This window comes from Ambystoma mexicanum, chromosome 3p (assembly GCF_040938575.1).
Source record: "Ambystoma mexicanum isolate Mex_15411 chromosome 3p, UKY_AmexF1_1, whole genome shotgun sequence".
Classification (NCBI taxonomy): domain Eukaryota; kingdom Metazoa; phylum Chordata; class Amphibia; order Caudata; family Ambystomatidae; genus Ambystoma; species Ambystoma mexicanum.
The window spans coordinates 947,571,456-947,599,435 of record NC_090925.1 but is presented as its reverse complement, the minus strand read 5'-3'; the positions used below and the strand labels follow the sequence as shown (position 1 = coordinate 947,599,435).

General features: G+C 47.5%; 1 protein-coding gene across 1 annotated transcript in view; it reads right to left on the bottom strand.

Moving 5' to 3' along the window:
• Positions 1–27,980, bottom strand: part of TRPC4AP (transient receptor potential cation channel subfamily C member 4 associated protein) — a 1,405,828-nt gene that overhangs the window by 1,301,411 nt on the left and 76,437 nt on the right. The window contains exon 3 of the mRNA XM_069652258.1: positions 10,899–11,015. Within this exon, the coding sequence (XP_069508359.1) occupies positions 10,899–11,015 (117 nt within the window). The remainder of the gene's footprint in view (positions 1–10,898; positions 11,016–27,980) is intronic.

Here is a 27,980-nt window from a genome sequence, read left to right as displayed (position 1 = left end):
GATCATCCTGAAGAAATTCAACAGGTGGAGCAGACTACCGTAATTACTCAGTCACCCTCCACATGAGGCGCCTATATGCAGATTTGGCATGCGTACCAGGCTCAGGCCTGCCAAACTCCACCTCCGGAGAGGTATCAAGACCACTGGCGTCATGCAAGGACTGACAGAGTTCTTCCATCTGACTGTGACCAGACAACAGGTCATCAGGAGACATAACCATCTCCTCATCAGACCCTTCTTCCACCTCTGAAATATTATCCAAAAGGTTGGAATAAATCCAATCTGGGTGCAGGAACAGAGAAGGGCTCAAAAACAGGCCTCACGGTCTTACTGAGGGCCTTCCTCAGAGTTTCCACAGCCCTCCGGGGCACCTCTGGCAAATTCTCCACAAACGGCGTTGACGACTTCGACAACTGCTTCGAGTCTGGAAGCCGGAGCCGAGAGAGAGTGAGAGAGAGTGAGAGAGAGTGAGAGAGAGTGAGAGAGAGTGAGAGAGAGTGAGAGAGAGTGAGAGAGAGTGAGAGAGAGTGAGAGAGAGAGAGAGAGAGAGAGAGTGAGTGAGAGTGAGAGAGAGTGAGAGAGAGTGAGAGAGAGTGAGAGAGAGTGAGAGTGAGAGAGAGTGAGAGAGAGTGAGTGAGAGTGAGAGTGAGAGAGAGAGTGTGAGAGAGTGAGAGAGAGTGAGAGAGAGTGAGAGAGAGAGAGAGTGAGAGAGAGAGAGAGAGAGTGAGAGAGTGAGAGAGAGTGAGAGAGAGTGAGAGAGAGTGAGAGAGAGAGAGAGAGAGAGAGAGAGAGAGAGAGAGAGAGAGAGAGAGAGAGAGAGAGAGAGAGAGAGAGAGAGAGAGAGAGAGAGAGAGAGAGAGAGAGAGAGAGAGAGAGAGAGAGAGAGAGACTCGACGGACATGGCGCCGATGGCGTCAACGCCTTCTTGGAAGGCTTCACAGGTGCAGACGGTCTCAGCGTCGAGGACCGGGACCTGGATCTGGCACAGCTATGGCGATCAACCTTGTCCGATCGGGACCTCGAGGGCTCCCGATGATCGCGCCGACCGCCCGAGCCCGAAGGCGTGAGAGTGATTGTCCTAGCCCGTTCCTTGCCGGCTTCTCTCGAAGGCGCGGACGGAACAGTGCCCTGCGATTCGAAAATTGCTACCTGCTGGCAGAATGCTTCCCATTCGGCTGAGACAAATACTTGGTAGAACAAGTCAACCGCCTTCTGGCGGAGTCCTCGGACGAGGAAGGCGACCAATGCCGGCGCTTCTGCGAATGCCTAAAAGAGGCATAGGAATGGCGGGAACCACTCCGAGACCCCCCCTGGACTTACGCCAACACTGAGAGTCGCCCCTCCAGTCAGTCGAAAGCGCAGCAGATTTTGACTTATGGGGCTTAGAAACCCCACCTACCATTAATTTCTTCTTCCGTTCACGCAAGGCCTTCGATGTCAGGGACTGGCATTCATCGCAGCAGTCGGTGGCATGACTTCGCCGAGGCACCAGAGGCAGACGTCATGCGGGTCCATGATGGACATCTTCGAACCGCAGTTCCGACACATTTTAAAGCCGGACTTCAGGGTAGCAGAAGACAAAGACATCGCAGGATTCGAAGTAGAAGAACCGAGCGTGGCGAGATTCCGAGCAAATGCGTTTGCAGAAAAAACTGAACTGAGGCTACGGGCGCCGTGTGTCCTATATATAACATCCGGTGACGTCGACCCTCGACGGAGGCCCTCGCGGGACAACATATTGAACACAGGACGCCTTCGCCGAAAAAATTCCGAAGCAGCACAGCTGTGGTCATTACCTGTCAAAGATGTGGAGTACATCGGAGGACACAATCCCCTCGAATAAAGGCGCAATCACCCTTGATTGGAGGAGAAAAAACAATACGCAGAGGCAAGCCGCCGACATGAGCATGCAATGGAGCGGCAGAGCTGCGCTGCAGAGCCAGCTGTGGGGTGGACAGAAGCAGGAGAGAAAGATGCCACCAACCGGGCAGAGCTGCACAGTCAGCGAGGAGAAGGAAAACTAATGCAGGCCTTACCTGGAGGCGCCACCACACAGCGGATGTGGTGGGCCAAGTGCCAGATAACTGCTGCCGAAACCAGGACGTGAGTGAGAAATAAATCCTCCACTCAACGCATGAGCCACGGACACATGAAATGCCGAAATAAGCGGAACACATAACCCACTCGTGTACAGACTTGAAGGCCAAAAAGTGGTGGCGAACGCCACGGTTACTGAGCAGATGCCACCTCAGAGAGAAAGAACCAGTAACATTAAGGGTTACAGGAGCACAAGAAACCTGAATAATATAAAGCAGCCAAACAGCTCAGAAAAATTTCCAAGAACCAAGAGAGGCATATGGACAGAGGAGTTTCCAATACTCCAATGAGGGGAGACATTGGGACAGAGATGCCCAAGAAAACCAGAGTGGTCCAGCAACACAAGTGAAGAACAGATTTCGGAGAGCACAGAGGCACCCAAGACGTGATCCAAATGGCGAGAAGTCAACTTGGACATGGTCTTTTCAGGAAGTTGAGACTATTTCGGAAACTTGAGGAACTTTTTGGGGAACTTTGACAGACTGGCCATAACTGTTCAACCAGGGAGAATCGTTTTCTACAGATAACCATTGGATCCAGAACCAGGAGGGATTGCTGGAAGCCCAGATAGAGATGGGGTGAACAACTGAGGGCAGGGCACTGTCTAGATTTTCTTTTATATTTTTCCAAGTTGTAGTGCCAGTTAGGAGGATCGGTTTGTACAGTGGACTTTTTCACCCAAGTATAGTTTGTTGGGAAGGAAGCTCCTTTCTTAGCAATAGGGCTAGAAAGAAGTTTTATTTCAAGTTAAATAAAACACTGACAACATGTCCTCTGGTCAGAGTACGCCTCTTGGCTTGCTACATATGGTGTCAGAAGCAGGATCGGTATCACCGAATACAAGGATGTGACCCATGTTAGTTTGATGCTTACGATCAAATGCAAAAATGGCCAGTTTGGCTACCCTCCCGCCCCAATCTATGGGGTTTGACTAATCAGCACTGATGAGGTATGCATACCCAATACACATTTTTGTGGACCCTTGCTATATAGGTGAGGCAAAGGTTATTTTACACAATCATAGATCTGACCCCTTTGTGATCAAAGTTGGAGATGCAGTGGCGCAAGGCATCTGAGAGCAAGCCTCAACCCCTGTCCCCCAAGAGGTTGAGGAGTTAACAGGGACCTGTGATTTGTAGCGGCAGATACTTCCCTGGCTAACCCCAGGAGACCCGAATCTGAGGATCTTGCTCCTTTAACTGACCAGGCTTTTGACCAAACTAATGACGCAGTACTTACAGAACCCTTTGGGAGAGTCATTTCTGAAGAGCAGGATCGCAGTCACGTAAGGACCCTTTTTTCACCAAAAGGGGCTTTTAACAGAAAAAGAGGGCCTTGCCAGAAACCAACTGGTAATCCCCAAATGTCCAAGAATAGTATTGGAGCTGGCCCATTCACAACAGACAGCAGCTCACCAGGGGATAGGGAAGACCCAGAGCCCAAGTGTTCCCTCAATTCTGCTGGCCCAGGGTATTTTTGGATGTAAACAGTTATGTTGCTGCATCTGACATATGTCAGAAAGTCGGCTGCTAATTCAGTACCCTGCACCCCATTGCAAAGACTCCCCATTATTGAAGTCCCATTCTCCTGCATAGCTATGGACATTGTAGGGTCCATAGAGACATCCAAGTTGAGGAATAAAGTAATCTTATTAATAGTGCACTATGCTATTCAGTACCGCAAAGCATTTTCAATTAGGAACGCCACCATCAAGCACATTTTGAAAGATTTAGTCCCCTTTCTCTACAAAGTAGGATTCCCCAAGGACATCCTCGCAGATCAAGGTACTACTTTTAGGTCTAAAACCATGTAGGTTGGTAAAAAGAATCTTACAAATAAGCATTGCGAATCTCGATATACAACACCTTAACACCACTAACCAATCTTCCACTCCCCCTCACAAACATAAATGCACATAAGCACCAACACACACCCACACAGCACTTAGACTTACCTGCTGCATCCATGGCTCCAGTCTACCACCTGGCTTGGGCGTGCCTGTCAGTCGGTGCGCACACTCGCGTGCAACCGTGGTGTGGCAGTTTGCTTTAGAAAGATCGCTCAGAGTGTTCTCAGTTCAGTTTTTCTAAAGCAATATCTTTTTTCAGTTACGTGAAAGAGGGATTTTCACTCGATACCATTAATTTATGAAGTTTGTGCGCTTCCTGTCTTACGACAGCAACTATTGCCTTGAAAAAGTCCTTTTGTTTAGGATCAAACATGCTGGCTCTAGTGTTTTTGTATTTAGTACTTAATAAAAAAAGTTAAATACAGTAAAGCTTAACGTTTTCAATGTCAACATTTGATTTTACTTTTTGGAGCACATACTTGTCTAGACTTCATTATTAAATCATTTTATTTTGCATGTGCACTTAATCAATGAAACATGTATAGTGTGATTTATATGAGATGAGAATCATGAACTGGTCACCAAGTTCAATTTTTGTGCTGTTTCTACTGTCTTAACATTCATTGTTTTATGGATTCATCCAAAATAAACATCTTGATGCTGGTAATTACAATATGCAAGTCCTATTTCTGGACACTTTGCTAAAACGGGTTTCACTTCAACCCAGTGGTCTTCAAACGTTTTAGGCCACCCCCAACCCCGAGCAAAATGTGGACAGGTCAAGGCCCCCCCCCCCCCAAAAATACCAAATGGACAGTAAATTCAAATGTCTATGAACTTTTGCGCACCAATCACCGCACCCTACTCCCAGTACAGTCATTGGACTCCCTCACCTGCTCCCATCACAGTCTTTGGAGTCCCTCATCCAACTCCTAGCCCAGTCCCTGTGCTCTCCCCACCCCATCCAACTCCTAGCCCAGTCCCTGTGCTCTCCCCACCCCACCACAGACCCTGGGCTCTCCAAACCCTGCTCCCACCACTATCCCATGGTTGCTGCCCATCCTGCTCCCACCACAGTCCCTGGGATTCCCCCACCATAGTTCCAGGACCAGTGATGGCTGGTGAATTTTTTTAAGTGGAGGGGCATAAATATTTCCACCACATATACCATAGCCAATGTGCATAGCGAGGGAGCCCAAACCAATCAAGGGAGTTTGGCGGGTCCCCCCTTAAAGGGTTGGTTAAGAGGTTGCATTTTAGAGCATACTTTTGAAAAAATAATTGGTAAAAAGCCAAATACTTTGCAATAGGTGCTGGGGGCGCAGGCATGATATTTTTTAACGGACATCTATGATACATGTCCAGTAAAAAGATACCATCCCTGTCCCCTGGGCCCCACAGTGCCTAACACAATCAACATGATTATGTATGTATGCAAGGGGGAAAGCATGGCATTTTTGACTAAACATCTATGATATCCAGTAAAAGAAATACCATCCCTGTCCACTGGGCTGCACAGCGCCTCAGAGGAGAGCTGATTTTGGCAGGTGGGTAGGGGGATTATGCAACAAACCCAGTCAAAATGTCTGCAAACATTTCCATAACATCAGTCATCAATTTATCATAAATTTCCGGAAAACTTCAGTTATTATATGTGGTGACCTCAATCACTCATTTGTCGACCCAAATGGCAAGATACTAGACCCCAACTATGAACTTAAAATTGGTCGAGCAAAGAGATGGGTCGACGAACTAGCAAGTCGAACTCTGTACTGATGAATAGTCAAACACACGGAGACATACCAGCCCATACAAAAAGATCCCACTCCATCAAGACAACTACAAATGGGCTTCTCGTGATTTAGTCGAATTGATAAAGAGCCTGAAAATCATGAAATTTTGACAGTGATCACAACGGCGTAAATCTACGTTGGTCTTTGACAATAACACAAAGAACTCACCGGTATGGTGCTCCACTTGAGATAAATCAAGGACTTAATCGCATTAGTTTTAGACCCGCAGCCATTGCCGATCTAACTACGAAATTGGGCTGCAATTTTCTAAACAGCGATAACTCAGTTGAACATGCTCCCTTACTAGCTCAGTTCGCTTCCACCAGAACTGGATGCGGAATGGCAAACCACTTTCATAAACATCCTGTCGGTAAGGAAAAAGCCAGCATGAAGAAACAATTATTAAAATAACATCTTAAGTCACTTAAGGGATCTTGTCCACCAGCCATGTTTCTGGTGGGGGGATGGGAGGGGGGGGGGGGGGTAAATCGGGCGTTCCTGTGGAACAAATTGAAATGTCCTGCCGATTTGTTGCAGATGGTAGTGCAGCTCCACTCAAACACCTCAATGAAAGTCTGGTTGAATACCAATGGTGATCTTTCGCAAGAAATCAAGACGGAACAAGGCGTCAAGCAGGGGTGCCATTGGCAGATTTAATGTTTAAGCTCTACATCGCCGATATGCCTAAAGCCCTGTTAGATGGTAACACATTTCCACTTAAAATTAACGGTCATCATTCGAGTTGGGCAGCATATGCCGATGACGTGGTACTAATGGATGCCACGCAAATTAAACTAGACCTTTACCTCAAAATGAACAGCATGGAGATCAATGCAGAGAAATCAAAGATCAGTGTCTTCGTGACCCGGTTGGAGAACCGGGGGAAATAATTTGCATGGTCTGTTTCAGGAGAAAAACTTGAAAGAACAGAAAGCATTCGATACCTTGGGATCATGTTCAACAAAATCGATGAGTGTGGGAATGGATTGAAGATTTGGAAGTAAAAAACGACAAATCTTTCCCTTCAAGTTGCAAAGCTACAACGCAAATACAGCAAATTTACACTCTTGCCAGTGATCCAGTTTTACTGTCAAAAAGTTGCTGAATATCGATTCAAATCTAGGGAATCGGCTAGAAGCTAAATTCTGGCGAAAAGTCCTATGCCTTCCGTCTAACGTTGCAATAGCAGTGATTAGACACGAGCTAGGGCTGCAGTCATTCCGGGATACAGTGCTATGGAAATCTCTTGCTTTATACCGAAAGATGTCGATATCCGACAATGTTGCCTAGTATGCAATTTTGAAAGAACTTCAAGAAATCCCGTATGACGGATTACTAAAAGTCTGGGAGACAAAAATCTTGGAAAACCCGATCCATGTGGGAGCATGTGTCGATTTGCTCCATAACAACCCATGTGCAGTTAAAAAAAATATAAACTAGTGCAATTGGATTGCGACTCAGGAATTTCGACTAAATTTAAAATCCTGTTTAAAATCCTGTTTACCAACACCTGGTGATGTCTGCCCTGTAAATAATGTTCCAACATTTGCGACAATTCCCTTCAAGATACCATCGAGATTAGTTTATACGGCTACGATTAAAGTTGTTACCAACGAAAGAGATGCTCTTCCTAAAACATGACAAAAACACTCAACTCATGTCGATTCTGTGACAACTACGTCGAATCATTGCCGCATCTAGTGGCAGAATGTTCACCTTTAAGCACAGAATGGACAGTGGCCTTAAGAAAGTTTGTTCCAAGTAATGGAACCATGAACGATTGGTGGAACAATGTAATATCTGGGCACAACTATATACTGATCTGTGCAACTGTCGCTTATCTTGATAAACTATTGATAACTCGATGATTGCTTAGCTAATTTACACAGCTCATCAAAGTTTGATTTCCATTTATTTGCTCTGTGGCTTTCTGGGTGGTACATAGCAGGTACTAACGGACTGGTCAAAGTCCATTACCTTTCTTCCTTGGTTCTGTCTTCTTCCCATTTCCAGCCTCTGTTGCCGTCGGTCGACGAGTGATAACCACAACTTTTCAAAAATGTTTCTTCTTGTGTCTTCTGGGTGCTAATCCAAATGATTGTCTTTTTTGTTAGAAAACTTTTATGAAACTAATAAAAACAATTATGCAAAGGAATTTTAAAAAATGCCTTTGTTTACAACCCTCTTGCCCCCACCACCCTCTACTTCTCCCACTCACCATCAGCTCAACGGACCAAAACAAAAACACACATTCACACGAGCACCCATCACCATACACTCACTCATAACTCAAGCATACACGTATCCATTTACATATTTAAATAAAAAATAAATTAACACAAACATACCTTCTGCAGGGGCCTGCGCGTGGATGCTGAAATGTCCCACTACAGGCTGCTCTGTCCGTATGTGGGAGGAGGCGCAGGAGCTCCACCTCGCACATACTGACATGCAGTGTCCCAACCAGCATTTCCAATGAGCTACGCAAGGCTAGCAAAGAAAACTGACGGCAGCATTGCATGGCTCAGTGAGCATGTGCAGCTGGGGAACTGAACTATCAAAGGGAAACAGTGTTTCCCCTTTGACAGTTCAGCCAGCCCACTGGGTGGATACTTCCTCGCTCAGTATGGATGAGCCGCCAGGCTTGGACTGGCCTATAGGGCAATGCCATACCAAAAATGCAAAATTCTAGTGTGGGTCAGTCAAAATGTGCCACTTTTTTGGGGTATACAGTCTTTATAACAAAAATGTAATAAAGAATTACTTTATAACAAAAATGATATAATGAAAAAAAAGAATGAAAATGTATGTGGTGGTGGGGGAGGGTTGAATCTTGTGGGGAAATGTTGGGGTGTGTTTTTAGCTGTGGGAAACAGGGGTTTGGAGGGACACCTCCCTCGCCCCCCCACAAAAAAAGAAAATGGCCATGTTTTTTCATTATATAGTCATTTGTTATAAAATAATTAGTCATGAAGACATGTAACCCTTTTTTGGTCAGTGTGGGCCAGTTTGATGAGTTACTTTACCATGCAGCTAGTAGTTTTGACCATTGTTGATTTGCTTACATTTTTTTAAAAAACACCCCCTTGGGTACTATTCAAAAAGTCTGACTAAAGGAATGCATATCCATTTGCAACTGCGGGCCCCTTTTTCATTGGTGCCTTAGACAGTTTTATGCTCCAGTCCGACTATGTGAGCCGCCCCTGCCCATTTCTGCCAATCCCCCCTGGGGGGTAGAGGGTGCGCCTCACAGTTTAAACACCTCTGCTGTAACCTAAAGCTCCTTCAAGGCCTCAACAAGACTGCTTCAAATTGTATGAGGCCATTGCTCTACTTGTGAAATAAGTATTGCCACCTTGGTCAATATCTATTGCATGGTAATTGAGCATGGCATACAGATGGCTTAGTTACATGGGTATACCCAGTTGAGTTATCAGGAAGACCCCACAGACTATTGCCAAGCCCAGGGTCTACCACCAAAGGCAAACCGAGGGATGGCTGTAATTGAATGCCTCAAATCAAATTTTAAAGCCCGTTGGTCAAGGTGGCCAGAACACCCCCAGGAGCCCAAAAAGGATGACCAAGAGCTGATTCAGGGGTGAAGGCTTTACCAATGGGGCTCAGGGGTCACAAGAGGCGGGGGGAGCTAGGTTCTGATGTAGTGATTAGGTCTGTGGTAGCATTGGTCCCCATCATACAGAAAAAGAGTCACAGTAGCGGGTGATGACAAGGCTTGAACTTCAAGATCCACAATGAAGGACAACCGCTTTCTGGCAAGCCATGACTATGTAGGGCCCAGAAGATGCAGGAGAGTAGTACAATTCAGGTGCCCCATGCAACGGGTCACAGCAGGGCATGATGGACAAAGACCTCAGCACCAGCAGACCCACTCGACCAGAACATTAACAGAAGTGATGCAAGGAAATAGGATGCCCCACCAATGCTTCAGCAACCTTTTAAGGAAGCATGCTGCCCCTCTCAGAATGAGAGGTCTTCCTGTTCCCCTTAGATTTAGGGGAGCCCCAGTGGCAAAGTGTCCAGAAATAGGACTCTCATATTGCAATTACCATCCTCATCATCACAGTGCTTATTACCTGTTCAATGTAGGGAATCACGCCAACATGCTTACTCCGATTGAGGCATAGCTTTGGGGGACTGAGACAGACAGACAGACAGACAGACAGACACACACACACACACACACACACACACACACACACACACACACACTTAACCTCCAGCCCTTCTAATCACTTGGCATGCTACAGCAAAGTAATGGCAGCCAGTCAATCCTCACCGACAGGCCAAAGTTCTCAGAGCATCATGCACGAGTAGCTGTGAACTAAAGTCTCTGGGAGAACCCTACCAAGCCAAATTCTGTTCCCATTCAAACAGCTAACATTTGCAGAGGCCCAAAAAGCGAATGGCAAGTTAAATCATTGTAATTGGTTATTTATAACGGGCTTAATACCCAGAGCTTTCTTAGGGCAGGCCGGGGATCAATCATGTGTAACCCCACGTCGTCTTGCTGCCAAGGCAAGCGCGTTGCTGCTGAGCTATCCCTTCCATTCCTTCTGCTAAATGAGAGGAAGAAGACCAACAAAAAGATGCAGACTATATGCACAAAACAAAACACTCAAAACAAGTCTACAAACCTAAGAATTGTCAAAATTGTGCAAAACCTTCAGGTCATGGATGAAATGCAATTTAGGTAACAGAATACTGCGTGCGCCCTGAAAAAGCACTGCAAAAGGGAGAAATATGCACACAGTTTGTGTTCACTGCATGCTATGTAAATATAAACAGTTACACACATCATGCACCAGCTGCAAGCAGTTTTGTTAACCCAATAACATGGAGAAGCATTCTCTTGCTTCCACACTCCTGCCTTTTCGACGAGTTAACAGAGCAGGATGGCAGAATATTGTGCTTTATACAGAGATTCATTGGCCATCACAAATCTCTACTTAAATCTGAAAATTCGACAATTAAAATATAATGTGCAAGTTTAACAACTGGGATAGCCGTCAGAAACAGAAAGGTAAATGTTTAAGCCGAGGCTACTGGGCATTTTGGAATCACAGCTTACTTATCCACAAGCTTATTCAAATCCAGAGATTATACATACACAAAGAAAAGGAGCAACCATCACCACTTACATCTACTCCGCCAAAGAGGTCAAACGTATACGTGTTTGGGAAAGTGAATTCATGAGTTGGTTTCTTTTCTTCCGTTACAATAGCCATTGCCTCCATTGACAGTAGAGGAGAGATTTCCTTTAAATAAAAAAAAAACAATTGTTTAATGGCAAAATGACCATCCTAGTTCACATTTGAATAGATACATCATTGTGTCAACATTATGTGCAATGGAGACAGCAAATGTACAGCTAGTGCACAAGTAGCAACATTTAGAAGCTGACCTATATAAATCGATGCAGCACCAGAAGAGTCCAAATATTTGATGGGTAAATACATGGGTGCAGCATTTCTATAGCCCCAATCTCAGGACAAGTTATTTTTTGTCAGGGGACAAAAATAAACATTGTCCAATGGGCAAGTAGACAGTAGGTAAAGTCTGTATAGTTTCGCACTCAAAATACAAATATTTAACTGTTGTGCAACTAGGAGCATCATGGCTACCAAGTGCATATTATGCACTCTGGTGCATCGCTCCAGCAACTGTGTGTTGGTTGCAGTGTGGTGAGAGAAATCTATTAGCAGAGTGCATAGGATTGTCAAAGGTCTCTACCATTTAAAAATCAGAAGTAGTCTCCTTTGAAGTTGAAATGCTTGTCCAACACTGGTTGCCATTAAAATGCATTGAACTGAAATCCTATTTTGGATGGCCACAGCATGAAAAGGCCTGTTTTTTTTAGTACAAAGGGTTAAGTTCTGGTCCATGTACAGAAGCTTCAGTGGGGGGAGTTTGTAACACTGGGAGACGTGCCTTTAGCTCAGTGAGCCAATGAGGAATATCTGCAGAGTAGCAAAACCCTATTTTCCTCGGCATAGCTCAAGTACTTAATTGTGCTGTTCAAGACTTTTCCTACAGTGCACCGTACTTATTTTTCAGTATAAAGCAAGTTTTGTTTACAGTTAAACATGCGGTGTTGCATTAACTTACAGGCATGCATCTATCAGGTATATTCAACAGTGACCAAATCTATAATTGTATGCTGTGTCTTTGTATTTGAGGGTTGCAACCCACTGTCTGCATGCAACCCAAGGTGGTGGCCAGTCAACACCCTGGTGGTACAATTCTTTTCCCTAAGAGCACTGCACCAGCGAAGCAAGAACACCACAGATGCACAGGGTTTGGATGAAAAGCCTCGAGAAACACTGCCTGCCTCCCTTCCAAGCTACAACAACCAACCAAAATTAGGTTAAACATGGGACATTAAAGTGTCAAGGTGTTATATTCAAGGACTCCTGCCACAAAACCCACCATGAAAAAAAGTTAGAACAATGTATCCGAGAAGGATACATCCTACCTGGAGCTCTAAGTGGTCCCTAAGCCAGAGAACCCGGCTGGTGTAGAATAGCCTTAACAGGCAAAATATAGTTTGAAGGGGGCGGAATCCGCAGCATGGGGATGCTACTACAAAATGGAGCACACAGCCCAAAAATACAGTTAGGTCCTGTATACAGAACCTAGTCCTTTCTACTTCCAAGAGTTCAGCAGGCATAAATGTACAAGGAAATAAGAGAGGTGCTGCGAGGGATGCCACAAAGTAATCTCAGACAAGTCAGGAGGGTTCAAGTCGAGGTATACAAACCATAGAGCGAGACAAGAGGCAGGGGCTGGGATGTAGGCTGGGTCATGCATAGGTAAACCACATGCAGCGGTACAAGTCCAGCCCTCCAGATAAGGTGTGTATAATGCCTTTTTAAGCATGCAATTATAGCAAATAAAGGCCATTTCATTTTCCACTGCATACAGTCATTTAATCATTGAAAAAAATAAAAAAATATTCCCCTTTCCTCCACTGGATGGAACTGCAGGCTGTATCACTAACACTCTGCAACACAACTTCAGGGATTCCTTTGAAGTTGGCCAGCTTGGTAAGGAAGAGCAGGGCCTTGTCAGAGGCCAGGTCCGACTGCCTCACTCTACCTACATCCAACCACATTTCAACAATTCCCGATCTGTGACTGACCGCATACTTTGGCCAATATGAAGACAGGGTCTGCTGTCAATCATGCACACAGTCAAAAGGAAATGTAATGCAATGGAAAGGCAGCCATACCCTTTCATACTGTCAAACAAGTTGTTCCGTTTTGAAACGTTACGTGAAGTATTTTTTGTATGTGCAGAGGACAGGCACAGTCGGGGGGGGGGGAAGATGTAGCGATTCCTGTCATGAGACTCAAGAGTCGCCAAACGCAGCCAAGCTGCGCTCTGTACCAGCCAATGAATGCAAGTGATAAACGTACCGCCAGATGGATAGGGATGCATGTGCCCCTGCCATGTGCTATGTCAATGATGCAACGACCATTGGGCACATCAAGCTTTAGCCCCCGCCAAAGGTTTGGGCTATGATGACTTGACCGGGAACACTTAACGGGCTGTGGTCGGAAAGAACAGGAAACAGACGGCTCTCAGGGATGCACTGTTAACAAACGCCCAGCAATTATTAATGTAAAGATTTTCATTCTTAGAAACTTTTTTCATATGCAGACATTTTTAGACAATTGAAATTGTGAATGGGGTTAGTACTTGCATGTCAGGGGAGTGATTGGAAGGGGGGCAGGAGACTGCTCATTCTCACAGCAGCCCTTAAGTGTGTTGTTTCAGGCATGAAGAGAGTTAACCAACATTGAAGCTTTTCCCTCCACCCACACTGTCTCTGAAGTTAGTCCCTCCAACTATAAATTGGCAAATATTCCCAAAAAATTTAAATGGGGAATACAAATATTTAACAAAAAATAGGAAAAAGACATGTAGAATCTTGCACCCCTGCGTTCACCCTCACAGCTCCATAGATCTTTTTGCAACAGTAGTGCACATAGTACCGCAGGAAGAAGTTACTTACCCATGGTAACTTTCTTTCGACTGGATGTTCCTCCCACGCATTCCTCATCTCATGATATCTCCAATATCCAGCTTCAGAATTATTTATTTTTCCCGGCAGAGGGCACTGTGCGACGATGCAGTCGACTATGTCCCTCGAGGGCCTCTTTCTCGAGGACAATGTCAGCAAAGGCATATACAACACACGCACTGACTGTTGGCTTCAGTACTGTTTTCTCGTGTCATTCTCAAGTAGAAATACCCGCATAAACACAGGTTTGACCGCACTAGGCTCTGAAAGAGCGAAAGCTGTAATAGCATGAGAATTTCTACTGAGGGGTAGGCTGGGAGGTCGATGAGGAATACGTGGGAGGAACATCCAGTCAAAAGAACGTTACCATGGGTAGGTAACTTGTTCTTCAAATGGATTTTGTCCTCCCAGATATTCCTCATCTTATGATAGACTCCCAAAGCAGTGTTTGTCTTGGTGGAGGGAGTACGAATTTTGACGTCAATGGGTTTCCATCAACAGAACGGAGGACAGCTTTTCCAAAGATTCCATCCCGACTTAGGGTAGAATCGAGTCAGTAATACTTAGTGAAATGGTGTATTGTAGACCACATAGTGCCTCACAAATGCTTTAAATAGGAACACCTTTGCAGAGCAGAGGAAGTAGCTGTTAGGGAGAATGTTCGTAATGTGCCAATTCCTCCCACCTTAGAGCTCTCCAGCTCTTTTGCTAGACTTTGGGGCTTTGAACTTTTCCATTCTGTTTGTTTTCTGTGTTGGTTTCTTTTTGATTATGGAGTTTTAGACAACTCCATAGGCATCATCTTTTCATGTGTGTCACAGCACCCTCAGTGCAGTGACACAGGGAAGCCTTTTAGGCTGTCTCAAGGTGTAAACACCTTCTCTGGGATAAACTCCTGTTTCCCAGAGAATGTAAAGTTAAATTGACTTTGTCTTTTTAAATTCCTAGACCCAGCACACTATCTTACAATAGAGTGCTGGAGGGGCTACCTAGTATCCCCTAGGTCTAGAAACTCATGTAACAGTCAAATGCTACAATTTCCTATCGAAATGGCTGGTGGCAGTGGAACTACAATGATTTTTCCTGACCGCGAACACCGGTAGCTAAAAATTGAGGGAGCCATGTTTTTCAAGATGCCGCCTGAGCCCCCTTTGTTTAAACAGGTCCTGGTCTTCTTTTTTCACCATTTGTTTTTGGAAAGGTCCTTCTAGAGTTTGTCTCTGCGCGCCAAACTAGGTTTGGGCCCTTCGTTTCTATGCCTTTGCAGGCTTCAGTACTGAAGACCGCCTCTGGCGCCAGAGTGTCAGGGATGGGCAGGAACTGAGGGGGGTGCCTGAAACTTCCTGTGCTTAGTCTTTTAGGAGTCCCAAATGCACTCTGGCAGGCTTGGCTTGCTAACTGTCCGGCAAGGACAGCCACCCTGCTGGGTGAGTGGCAGCTAGGCTGGAATGAAAGGAAGAAAACTGTTCAAAAGGCGAGTATATTGGACTGGAAGGCAGAGTCGACCACTGGAAAGAAAGAACCGAAGACGAGCTGGAAGACGACTGCTGCTGCAAATCCTGGACCGTTGGGTTTGCCTGGTGAAGTCCTGCTGCAGGGCCGAACCGCCAAGTTCATCTCAACAGAAAAGCCATTCAAGGACGACTTCTTCCTTTGAGTTGGTAGGACCAATCAACTCGTAAGCCACCTGGACACCATTCTCAGAGCTGGTTGTATTTTCCTCAGAGTGCTGCAGGAAAGAATAACCAGGGAGAAGGACACCAGTTTGTGTGCTTGAAGACAGCTACCGGAATCGAAGATTTGCCAGTTTGCCAGCTTTTTGACCATTCCCTGTGCAGTGCAGGCGTCCCCCAACGTCCTCCCTCTTGTCCTCACGACTGAGGCTCAGGAACAGCAAGATCTGCAGGAACAGAAGTCTTCAGCTGCATCTTTTTCTTCAATATAAGGTACTGTGAAAACCAAACCGAGAGAACCTACGTCTCACTGCGAAGGTGCGTGAAACTTTGGCAACCTGCAGGCCTGGTCAGCTTGTGACCCGACATATGAACCTTTCTTCCGTTAACTACTTCCGAGAACCGTGGCAAAGACTTTTCCGTTTAAATACCAGAACCGTTTTTCTTATACAAGACTGTAGCCCATTGACTTTGGCCTACCCTACCTATTACATTGAATCAACTCCTCTGGTGAACTCAAAACTATTTGCACTGTTTAAGAGTACCTCTACTCTTCGTTTTATTAGCTTATGCCTTTTTGCTCATACTTCAAATACTCTGCATGCCATTTTGCTCCTACTTCAAAGTAGTCTGAATGCCTCAGAACCAGATAGTGTTAAGTACTGTGGCCTATTTGTGTGATATTGATTGCCTCCTTTTAGTGAATGTTTTCTAACTTACTGTGGAATAAATTAATAAGTTTTACCAAGAAACCTCGAGTATAAGTGTCTATCGGAATACTTGTAATTACAGACCTCTGTAACACCCTTACAAGCTCACATTCCCTCTTGAGATAAGCCTGGCTGCTCAGCTCGCTACCAAAAACTGTGTGGTACAGACTTATACCAAAGGTTGGTTTTGCGTACACCTGTAGTCCTAGTTGTATAGTGGTCCCAGAGGGTACTGCATACAAACCTTGCCTAACAGTACCCATGTCCCTGGTGGAATGGGCCCTCAAGCCTTCTGTGGGGATCCTTGGCTGCCAGCCTGTAGCATTCTGTAATAGCTAGAATAATCCATCTGGATAAATTCTGCTTTGTTACAGCCTGACCCAGTCTATGACCCGTATAACCTATGAATAGCTGGTCATCCAGATGAAGTTTTGACAACCTTGAAATGTAGAAGCTCAGAGCCCTACGTGGTTCGAGCCTCCTCCTCCTCCTCCTCCTCCTCCTCCTCCTCCTCCTCCTCCTCCTCCTCCTCCTCCTCCTCCTCCTCCTCCTCCTCCTCCTCCTCCTCCTCCCCCCCCCCCCCAACCCCCCCCTGCAAGGATGTGGTGGAGGATAGAAAGTGGGTAACACAATCTTTTGTCCTAAATGAAAGTCTGAAATGACCATGGTGGAAATTAATGCTTAATCCTCACGATGATCTTGTCCTTGTGAAATACTTTAAATGGTGCCTGCAACTCACTCACTCTACTTAGGCTCAGTTAGCACTACCAACAAGATGGTCTTGAAAGTTAGTAACCTTAGGGGACATGAATGGAATGGTTCAAATGGTGCACAAATAAACGAACATCAGATTGAGGTCCCAAACAGGAATCTGAAAGGGAGATGGAGGGAACACATTAGTGCATCCCTTCAGAAATGGTATCACCAAAAGGTACCTTGAAATATGAAGTTTTCTCAGACGAACGCTTGAAGATGGATAGTGCAGCCAAATAAACTTTAATAAATCAATCTGGGGCTCCAGGTTGGGGCAAGTACGGAAGAAAGGATAACATCTCTGGTGTTTTGCATAGCAAAGGGTCCACATTATTGTCCCTGCACCAGCTTCAAAATGTGTTCAAACAGCAGCACAAAGAATTGTTGATGGCCTTCTGGGCGAAAGCACAATCTCCATTACGTCATCAGGGAGTCAATGCAGGGCAATTAGGATCATGTGTTTCCCAAACTTTCTGAAATTCCTGATCATGTGAGGAATGCCAGGGACTGGAGGAAACATGTACAGGAGTGGAATCTCTCAGTCCACCACAAACGGGTCTCCTAGAGCTCCTCTTGGGGGAAAATTCCCTGGAGCAGTACAGTTCACACTTTCTGTTGACACTGGTCGCAAACCGATCCACTTGAAGGTGTTCCCCAAAGGGTGAACACCACTTGAAGGACTGCCTGAGCTAGTTCCCACTCGTGGGAGACTGCTCTTGACTGCTCAGCGCGTCCACTCCCGTGTTCTCTCTGACTAGGTGAACTGCTGATTGAGAGAGAATCCTTCTTGTAGTGCCCAGAACCAGAGCTGCATTGCCTCTCTGCACAGTGGTAGCGACTCTATTCATCCTCTCTTGTTGAGGTACTACATGGCCACTGTGTTGTCTGTCATTATCAGGGCGTTCTTTCTCCATATAAAGGGCAAAAAAGCCTTCAGCGCAAGTCTGGATTGCTCTCAACTCCCACAGATTGATGTGCAGTTTGGACTCCAATGGAGACCAAGGACCGCTGATTTTAAGATCGCTTGCGTGGGCTCTCCGCCCCGTGAGTGAGCGTCCATCACTACGGCGATGGTTGACCAAAAGTTTCTCCCTTGACAAAGTTGTCCTCGCAGGCCCGCCACAGGAGATCTTGTGCGACCCCGCTTGGAACCTGAAGTAGGTTCCGTTATGTTGCCCGAGACCTGAGAGCCCATTGAAGGGATCTCATTCTCAGGCGAGCCTCTGGCTCAGGAAAATTGCAGGGTGCCATGAGGCAGAGCAACCTCAAAAAGTCAAAGGCCTGGAGACGCTGGGTACTCTGAAACTTGGAGACCACCTGCAGAATGTCTTGAGCCTCACCTCAGGTGGCAATCTCTTTCACAAGGATGTATTCACTACTGCCCCGATGAACTGGAGCTTTTGACATGGCGCCATATTGGACTTCTTGTAACTGAGGGAGTAGCCCAGTCTCTGGAGAGAGTGGCAGAAGACTTGGAGATGATCCAGGACTTGTTCAGGAGAACAAGCCCTGATCAGCCAATCGCTGAGGTATGGGTTGACGTGAACCCCCCCCCCCCCCCCCCCAACTCACTTGAGACTTGCTGCCACCACCATCAGTTTCTTGAAAACCTTAAGGGCGGAGGTCACCCCAAATGGCAGAACTAAGCTGATCATAAGAACCTCCAACGGCGAACCTCAGGTACTTTCTGTGCTTGAGATGGATTGGCACATGAAAATAAGCATCCTGAAAATCCAATGACCCCATCCAATCCTGGAGTTGGAGGGCCTGAAGGATCTGAGAAAGTGTGACCATCTTGAACTGGTCCTTCCTGAGGAACTTGTTCAAGTAGCTCAAGTCCAAGATGGGTCTCAGTGCTCCGTCCTTCCTGGGGATTAGGAAAAATGGAGAATACCATCCTTTGGTCCTCTCCAGGTACTGGCTCTATAGCACCTTTCTCTAGCAGGGTCCAAATTTCCTGCACAAGGAGCGGATCTGGAACCTTCAAAGAATGGCTCCCAGGCGGATGGTTCTGAGGTCTCTGAATGAAGGGAAGGCAGTAGCCTGGGCTATGGTTTCTTTTTTATCCCTCCTCCCTTGCCCACCCCACCCCCCCCCTCCCTTGCCCTCCCCTTTACCCTCTACACGACTCGTAAATCACCAATGCAAAGGTCCAGATCTCATAATCACCTCTAGGAGACTGCGCATTCAGTAATTAAATTGTACACTCCACACTGATTCCGCGCAGTCGCTGCCCCACTGAGACCCGCCACCCTCCATCCCCCTAATATACAACTTTATTCACACGCCCCCGAGGACTGCAGACCGAGCCTCATCCGCCATGTAATGTCTGAAAGAGGACCAATAGTCCAGTGGTCGGCTAGTGGGGGGCAGCGTCAACGCATATCTGCTTTCATTGAGCTCACACAGTCTCATTCTCAAGCCAGACTGCGAAAGTTGGGGGGCTGCTCTTAGACCAACAGTCTCTTATCAACCCGAGAATCACCTTCAATTAGTGCCAATAGCCATAGCACCGGCGAGTAGTTCTGCTCCGTGGGAAGCATTTCCATCACAGTGCTTTCAATTTCCTCCCAGTAGGTTCTCATGCGGGGGCATGCCCAGGCCATGTGACAGAAATCTGTTGCCTCTTTACCGTATCTTTTGCATGCTATTATGTCCTCAGGGTAGAAACTGCTGAGATTCTGTGGCGTATAGTAGGCCTGGTGCAAGAATTTGTAATGAACCAACCTGTGTCTGGCGTTTAGTGAGATTACTCTTGTTTGCATACACACAGACCTCCATTGCTTATTGTAAAGACTGGAGAGGGGTGTCTGTACTTCTGCTCTCTATATGGTAGAGGATAGGCACAGAGGACCCCAGCCAAGATTCTCTATTATTGGTAACGTAGTCGAGCAATCAAGGCCTAGTTTCTCAGGAGGTGATGCAGGCTGGTTCTTAAGTACAGTGTAGTCCCCAAGCCCCCACAAAGGAATGTCCACACACACTATTACTGAAAACAGTCTTTATATAATTAATATTCAAAGGTATGTACACCATCACAATAACGCACTTTGTACTCAGAAATCAACAATGGCAAATATATACAATTCTAAAGTGGTACCATCAATATTATCAGATCTCATTAAAGTGCATCAACTATGCTGTCAGAATGTCACACAGATCAATAACAAGGAAACCAGCAATAGAAATAGGAAGGAAAGCAAGATGGTTGAAACAATAGGCAGAATTCTGGCCCCTACCACTAGAGACAGTTCTGTGTGGAGATTCCCCCCCCCCACCAACCTGGGCAACCTGTAAAATAAAGATATAGCACAAGCACAGTCCACATATTGCTCAATAGCCTTATTTCCTCCTATAATGTTTTTACCCCCCCAATGTACCTGTTGGGGCAGAGTTCTTCGAAGAAGCGTCGATGGATCCTTCTTGAGTGACTCCCTTTCAAGCAGGAGTCACGGATCGTCGAGAGGCGTTGAATAAAGTGAACTTGGAGTTGATGAGAAGTTCGAGGGTGCCGAGACCACGGCGTCGATCCCGGCGGTGCTCGTCGGCGATGTCCTGCGAGGATGAGGTGTGCGGGGCACCTCGATAATTGATTGTTCAGGACCGCAAAGAGTTTCTGAAGAACTGTGGCCCAACAAGGGCATCGAGTCATGGAAGTCTTTGTGGCCTTCGGGTGGCGGGAAACCCACTGGCGGATTCTCCTCGGCGTGTCGGCGGCCTGGACTTTCTCCGGCAGGACAAAGCGGTCGACGATGCGGACAAGGGAGTCCTTCGATTCAAATGTTCTTATGCAAAGGAGCGGGCGGCTCCGGTCGTCGGCGGCACGGCATCAAGCGGTCCCCGCGTCTGGGCAACACAACTTCGACGGGCCTCCAGCGGTTACACAAACCTTTGAACCCTGGTCGACGGCAATGGACTTCGTCGGCAGCGAAGTCCGGGTGCTTCACTTCGATCTCCTCAGCGGTCCCATCTCGGGTCGGCAGCCTTTCGAGGGTCTGACTTCCAGGAAGGCTAGCGGTGCTCGATGGTCCCTCGGAGCACGGGAAGAGGGAGCCTTACCAGGTTCTCTCTCGGATCAGTCTTCGACGAATTCGGCAGCTTTCAGATCAGGTCGAAGCAAATGCAACAGCAAGTCTTCTTCCAGCTGGGCGTCGAGGATCAGCAGTTCCAGTTACTCTTCCAGTATAGAGACAGCTTCTGAACAATTTCCAGTGGTGAGAGGTCCTCAGATATACTATCCTGTCTCTCATCCACACTGCTGGGTCACTCTGAGCAGCCAATCATACAGAAGGGCATTCATGCAGTCAATCAGCCAATTAGGCATACAGTGCATTCAGGCCATCCTCCTCCCTCTCAGACACTCACAACAAGGAATGTGGATTGGGACAAGTACCCAGCCATTCAACACTACACACTGCATTCAGGCCAGTTTCGGGCAGGGCTGTCTCAGTCTTTGTCTCTCATACCAGAAACCAGACAACCACAACAAGAAGTACATATTGGTCACACACTCCATTCACCCAGGTCCCACCCACAGGATGTAGTCACAACATAGTCACTGGGAAGGCTCCAGCCGGTCTGGACTGGACTTCACAACACCACCATATATGGAACTTCCACCCAACAGCCAGTCAGGGGGAAGGGACAGAGTCAGGGCTTCCCAGGACTTTGGGAAAACAAGGTAGCAGGCAATATAAAGCAAGAGGCCACAGGGGCCATCTTCTTTTCCATCAGGAATCAACTGATTCCAATGGCAGGGCCTGGGTATCCCAAAATGAAGGATACTCGGAGCACCAGTAATTCAGCATGGAGCTGCCACCAGCCCATACCCTGCTCTGTGGGCCACCCACAGGTGCTCAAAAACATACACTAGGGGTACAGAGTTGTACCCCCACCCATGGGTGCCATAGGGTATCCCATGGGTCTGTTCACCAAACCAAAAGAGAGAGGGCTGCACCGCCAGGAGTCCCACATGAACTCCTGCGTGGAAAACACGACAGAACACATGATAAAAAGGCAGTAAAGGACAAGGATACGAGGCCCTGTCCCTCCGATGCATTTCCAGCATCACACTTATCACTTAGCTCCATTCCCAATGAGGTCTCCCGGGATGCTTTGAATCCCTGCCTCAGCATCCCCCTTTCGCTCCTAGCCATCTTGTATATGGTAGCAACTAACTTCCTGACTGCCAGAGGTTGAATAACATTGTTGAACCACATGTGGCACGGGAGCCTTCAGGAAGTCTGGCCATTTTGTTTTCATCAACCCTCTCAGTCTGTAGTACTGAAGTAGAGTCACTGTGTTATGCTCCCCTTGTGCCCGCAATTTGTCCCAATGTTTAAAAACACCCATCCACTACCAGATCCCCCAGTTACCATACCGCCAGCTTCTGAAAGTGGTCCTTAAATGACTTCTCGTGCGAGAGCGGGACACCTATTATGTCATATTCTGGGAGGTCAGGATGGTAGTTCGGTGAGAATTTCAGTAATTGTGCAAGGTGCACCCAGGCCCTGCATGTCACAGAGATTGGGGGGACTTCATCTCTCTGAGTCTGGCCTCTATTTCCCCACAGCGTGCCCATTAGGTTGCTTGGATATGAAACTGCTGCAGCCACCTTTACATGCGGCACATTAGATTGCACATCATTCCAACCTGCAACATACTGTAGCTGAGCCGCCAGATAATATACTTGCAAATCCGGGTACTCCAGGCCTCCGTGTTCGTATGTAGCTGTCATAGTTTCATATGCAGTGCAGGGTTGCTTATCGCCCACGAAAGTCTAACCATTTTCTTAACGCTAGACCAGAAACTGACTGGGGGCCATTGCGGTACATTGTTGAAAATATACAGCATTTTGGGCAGAATGACCATCTTGGCAAAGGCTATACAGGTGGCTTGCGAGATCGGGAGGAGAATCCACAATTCTACCCTCTGCTCCCCAGGGTCTTTATGTAGTTTTCATTATAGAGGTTTTCCACCTTTTTGGAGACCATGATACCCAGGTACCGAAGGCCTTGTGGATACCAACGAAAGTCCCAGTCCACATCCCCCCCGTTGCAGCCCCGGGGCCAGAGGGCCAACCTTTGATTTGTTCCAATTGATTCCAAGTCCTGACAATTCCCCAAACCTTACCACCTCTTGTGTCAGTGGGCCTAAATTCATGCTAGGATGCTTAACATATAGCAGGATATCGTCTTCATATAGTGATACGATGGTGCACAAGCTATTCACCCATATACCCTTCTGCATGTGAATTTCCCGATTGTGGCAGGCTAATGGCTCCATGGCCAGGGCAAATAGGATGGGAGAGAAGGGGCAACCCTGTAGAGTTCCCCACGTGGGGTAAATAGTTTCCGGGACCACCCAGTTTGAGTATAGAGTAGCCCTGGGAGTTGTACATAGTAGTTTAATCCAATTGATCTACGTGAGGCCAGATCGGCGGAGCACCTCAAAAAGAAAGGGCCACTCCACCGAATCAAAGGCCTTTTCTGCATCAAGGGCCGCTATTGTTATTGGGACTTTGGGGTTCACATTTTGCATTAGGTGGAACAGGTGCCTAAGACTGTTCTGTGTAGATCGACCCGGAATGAAGCTGGCCTGGTCCGGTAGTATCAGGGCTGGCATATGTGGCAGCAACCGATCGGCTCAGATTTTCGCTAGAATTTTATTATCAGCGTTGATTAAAGATAATGGTCTATAGGATGCCAATTGTCGAGGCTCATTACCCGGTTTGGGGCGTACCGTCACCAATGCCGATCTGGTATTCTCCGGGAGGATACCCTTTACAATGGCCCCTTCATACATCTGCAAAAGTTGGGGAACGAGAATATTTGCATACTCTTTATAAAATTTGACTGTTATCCCGTCCATTCCCGGTGCTTTACCATTGGGGAGAGCCCGAATAGCTTTATGAATTTCCTCCTCAGTGATTGGGTCATTTAACACCTCCCCCTAGTCCCTTCCCAACCAACCTAAGGCTACTTCATCCAGGTATTGTGCCACAGTGTCATGCCTGCACATGCAACGGGACTCAAACTGATATAGTATTCCCAAAATTCCCTATTTATCCCATGCAGATCTTTAACGCCGCTACCATCCCGCCCCTCGATCTCTATGATGGGGTATTATGATGTTCCAGTCGTATGGCCCATGCCAGGGTCCTACTCGGTCTATCACCCTCTCCATATCTTGTCACAGCTATTGGGTCGCCCAGAAATTTTTCTTGGCTTTCAACTAACTACTTAAACTCCTCGCTACGGTCCCTCAATTCCCGTTGGAGATTAGAGGAGTCTACTCTGCCCTGCTCATTCTCCAGCTCCCGGATAACCCCCTCAAGTCTGCTCATGGATCTGCGGATCGATTTCAACACTCGCCTTCTTTTGAAATGCAGCAACCTCTTATGTATGTTTTGAAAGCCTCCCATATCGTGTTCTGGTCAAGGAGCAAACAACATTAGTTTCAAAGTAGGTATGTATATCTTGGTTCATCTCCTCCCTGAATGCCCGTCCTCTAATGCCGTGGCCCTGAACCGACATCGGAGCTGTCTAGGTGCATGTGCGAGGCCTTCGAAGCAGGCCAGCACCAGTGAGTGGTCCAAGAGGGTACGTGGGAGTATACTGGTTGACTTAACCATACTCACCATGGAGCTGGTCGCCATAATATAGTCAATACTTGATGAACTATGGTGGACCCAACGCCGATCTGGTAGTCTCTTGTGATATGCGGATATGGCAGCCCATGCCTTTGCCGCTTGGGGGGGGGGGAAGTGCCCGTTGCGTCGTGACAGATCAATCCATCTCCAGAGTGAGAGCCAGATTGAAATCCCTCACCCAGACATTCTCATAAGATGGAAATCTATGTATAATGTATGGAAAAAGTCGTGTGAGTCTGTATTGGGTGCATACATATTTATAAAAACTTGTGTTGTATATCTCCCCCGCTAGGATGAGGCATCGCCCTTTCTCATCCCCCATTTGTTTATGTAGTCTAAACTCTAAGGAGTTGTGTATGTACGTTGCGGCCGCTCTAGAATGTGCGGAGTATGATGATCAATATCTATGCACTCCCCAGCCCGGGAGCAAATACCGTTGACCCCCCGTGTTGCACACGCAGTATAGCTGGGTACATCATAAAGTAAGTTATCCCTTTTTTCCGCCGGATATTTTTCGCGGCTTGAAAGGTTTTCCTCTGGTGCTGGACTAAAGTCCGGGTACAGGCGTATAGTGGAGCCTTCTCCACTTTAGCTCGCTCTTCTCCTGTGCCGCACGCAGTATTGTGTCCCTGTCCTGATAACAGAAGATTTTGGCAATTATGAGGTGTTCCGCAGCTCCTGGAGGCGGTTTCGCCGCCAGCGAGCGATGTGCTCGTTCCACCATGTACATGTTTGACAGTGGAGAATTATCTAGTATGTCAACGAGGAGTTGCTCTACGAATTTTTCCATATTGTCTATGTTCATAGACTCGGGAACACCCATGACTGATATTATTCCTCCTTGAGCGGCCCTCCTAGTTCTTCGCCACTATTTTTTTTAACCGTCTGTTGCAGGCTGGACACATCGCGCTACAGCAACGCGACGTTGTCCTCTGTTCCAATTCTCTGTTCCGCTTCTCCCATGCACCCGCAGAGCTTCTCTATCTGGACCGCGGAAATGTCCACTTTACTTGTGAGGGCGTCTATCTTAGCACCAAGGTTATCAGTGCTGCCCTTTAACGCCAGGAGTGTCTGCTTCAGGGCTGGGATGTCCACTTGCTCTGTTGCGTGGGGCTCTGGATTAGGACTCGAGCCTTGGGTCTGGTCAGCGCATGTGAATTGGTCCATTCTTGCCTGTTTTTTTTTTGGTTGTCCATGTTATCACAGGGATGGGGGGTCCCACCCAACTCCTGATATTCTAAGTTCTGTTCTCATGGGTGTTGCTCCAGTTCAGCCTGTCCTCACTGGTTCTGATCACCGTCTCATACGGCCAACTGCTTCACCGCCCAGCCTACAAGTAGAAGCTTTGGGGTAGACGGTGCCTTTGGAAGGAGGGCAATTTTATTCCCCCTATCCCCCAGCAGTCTCTTTGATAATCACCAGCTAATATTACAGGACCAAATTTGGAAGCAGCCTCAATCTTCTTCATGTTATGCCAGTGCAACCCTCTGTTCGCTGGGTTAGGGTGCCCAGTTTTGTTTCTGCACTAGCTGTTGGCGTTGACTCTGATCACTGGGCTCCTAGTGTCCAGAGTTCATGAATTGCAGACATGCGCCAGTTATTATTGCCTAGTGCTTTGGTGGGGTGCACAGATTCTGATCAGCCAAGGAGTACCATTTGGTATTCCCAGGTGTTTGCTCCACCCCCCCTCGATTCCTTTATGCCCGAGGGCCCACCCACCGCCAGGGCGAGACCGATCCCAAGTTCAATAGACACCCCCAGTCTCAGAGAGGGGCCTCCCAATGATCCAGAGAGAGGCCGCGAGCGGGAGGCAACTCCGAGCGGCAGCAGACTCAGCCGCGGCACTGGCTTACCAGCAACACTGCCTCCTCATCCAGCTATGCGGTTCAAATTAGGGGCAGGCAGCTCTGCCGTAGTAATAACAGGAGTTGGCGCCTGGGAGCAGAACAGGTTTCGTCAGGGGACCCCAGCGCCGCACTTAATGTCTTTATTCAGCAAGTCTCCCAGGATGAGCGCGCCGCCACTCCACTGTTTCAGTGCGGAGACTGGTCACTGATCTCCCAGCAGGCCCCTTCTGTGCGGTATCTGCCACGTCGCAAGGGCGTACAGTGGGACGTCCCCCCACTACTGGACACGCTCAAACCCACCCCACTACAGCGGGAGAAGAAAGAAACCGCCGGCCAGGGGCAAGCAGACAGCACACCCCTCCCCCCGCTTCCCGGCTGTTCAGCGCCCCGTCGGGTAAGCCACCGTGGAATCCACGCTCCGCCCCTCCACCTCCGAGACAGCTGCACCAGCAAACACACCCGCTCTCAGCAGGTGACTCAGAGCAGCCCCGTTCTTAAATGCGGTGAAGTGAACCGGAGCGACTGTGTAAACTAGCTTCCACGCACTCCGCAAATCCAGGCCGCCGGCATCTCCCCCTCACTTTCCGTCTGTGCTCTGCATTTCCACGCACTTTTTCTCACCGGGGCAGCAGGATGTCCCGGGATTTTAGTTATGCAACGCCGGAGTCCTCAGCCGTCCCCTCCGAGGGGCATTAAGCAAGTTGGGAAGGGAAAGGATATTTAGCAAATTTTACAGCCGTCATTGCCGGAGCTTTTCAGGCAGCGGCTATCTTGGTCTGCTGTGCAACAGCGCCCCCCTTGGGCTACGGTTTCTAATGCCCAAGCATCCAAAGTAATGTCTCGCCATTCTTTCAGATGCTGAGACAGTCTGCCTCCCAGAGGGGTGTCATGAGGAAGACCTCATAGGTTTTGAGGCGGCTGAAACAATGGCTGTTGGCAAAGATGTTGCTGCTTGAGCGGGCTTAGCACCTCTCCCTCGTCCACCACAAGGAAATCATCTTTGGCCTCGGTGAAAAGGCTGAGGCTGCTTAATAGCGGCAACCAAAGATTTGGCTGCCACCTACAGGATCTGCAGCTTCTCAAGGCTTTCGTCAGCCTTGCTGCCAAAAAGATGAGACCAGTCAAAACGCACGTTAAAGGGTCTAGACTGCACATCCAGTGCAAATCCAGATTTCCTTAACCACACAAATCTGTAAATTACGATGCTTGTCATGGCTCTGCTGATGCAGTCAGCAGAATCCAGACCCGACTGAAGAGACTCGCACATGGCTTTCTTGCCATCCTTAATGGCCAATAAACTGTCTCTTTCCTCCCCTTCGGGAATATGCTTAGCAACCATAGACATGCAGTCCCACAGAGTGTATGAAAACTTTTCCAAGGCACATGTGGAGTTGGCTGATTTAAGAGCCATCCTCCCAGCAGAAAATACCTTTCTTGACCAGGCATCTACACTTATCATCCGTATCCAGTGGGATGGTCGAATAAGCTGCCTGTTTTGAGGAAGTGGTTGTGTTACGCTCATCTGGCTCCCACAGGGGGCGTCGGTCGGACCCAGACAGCTGC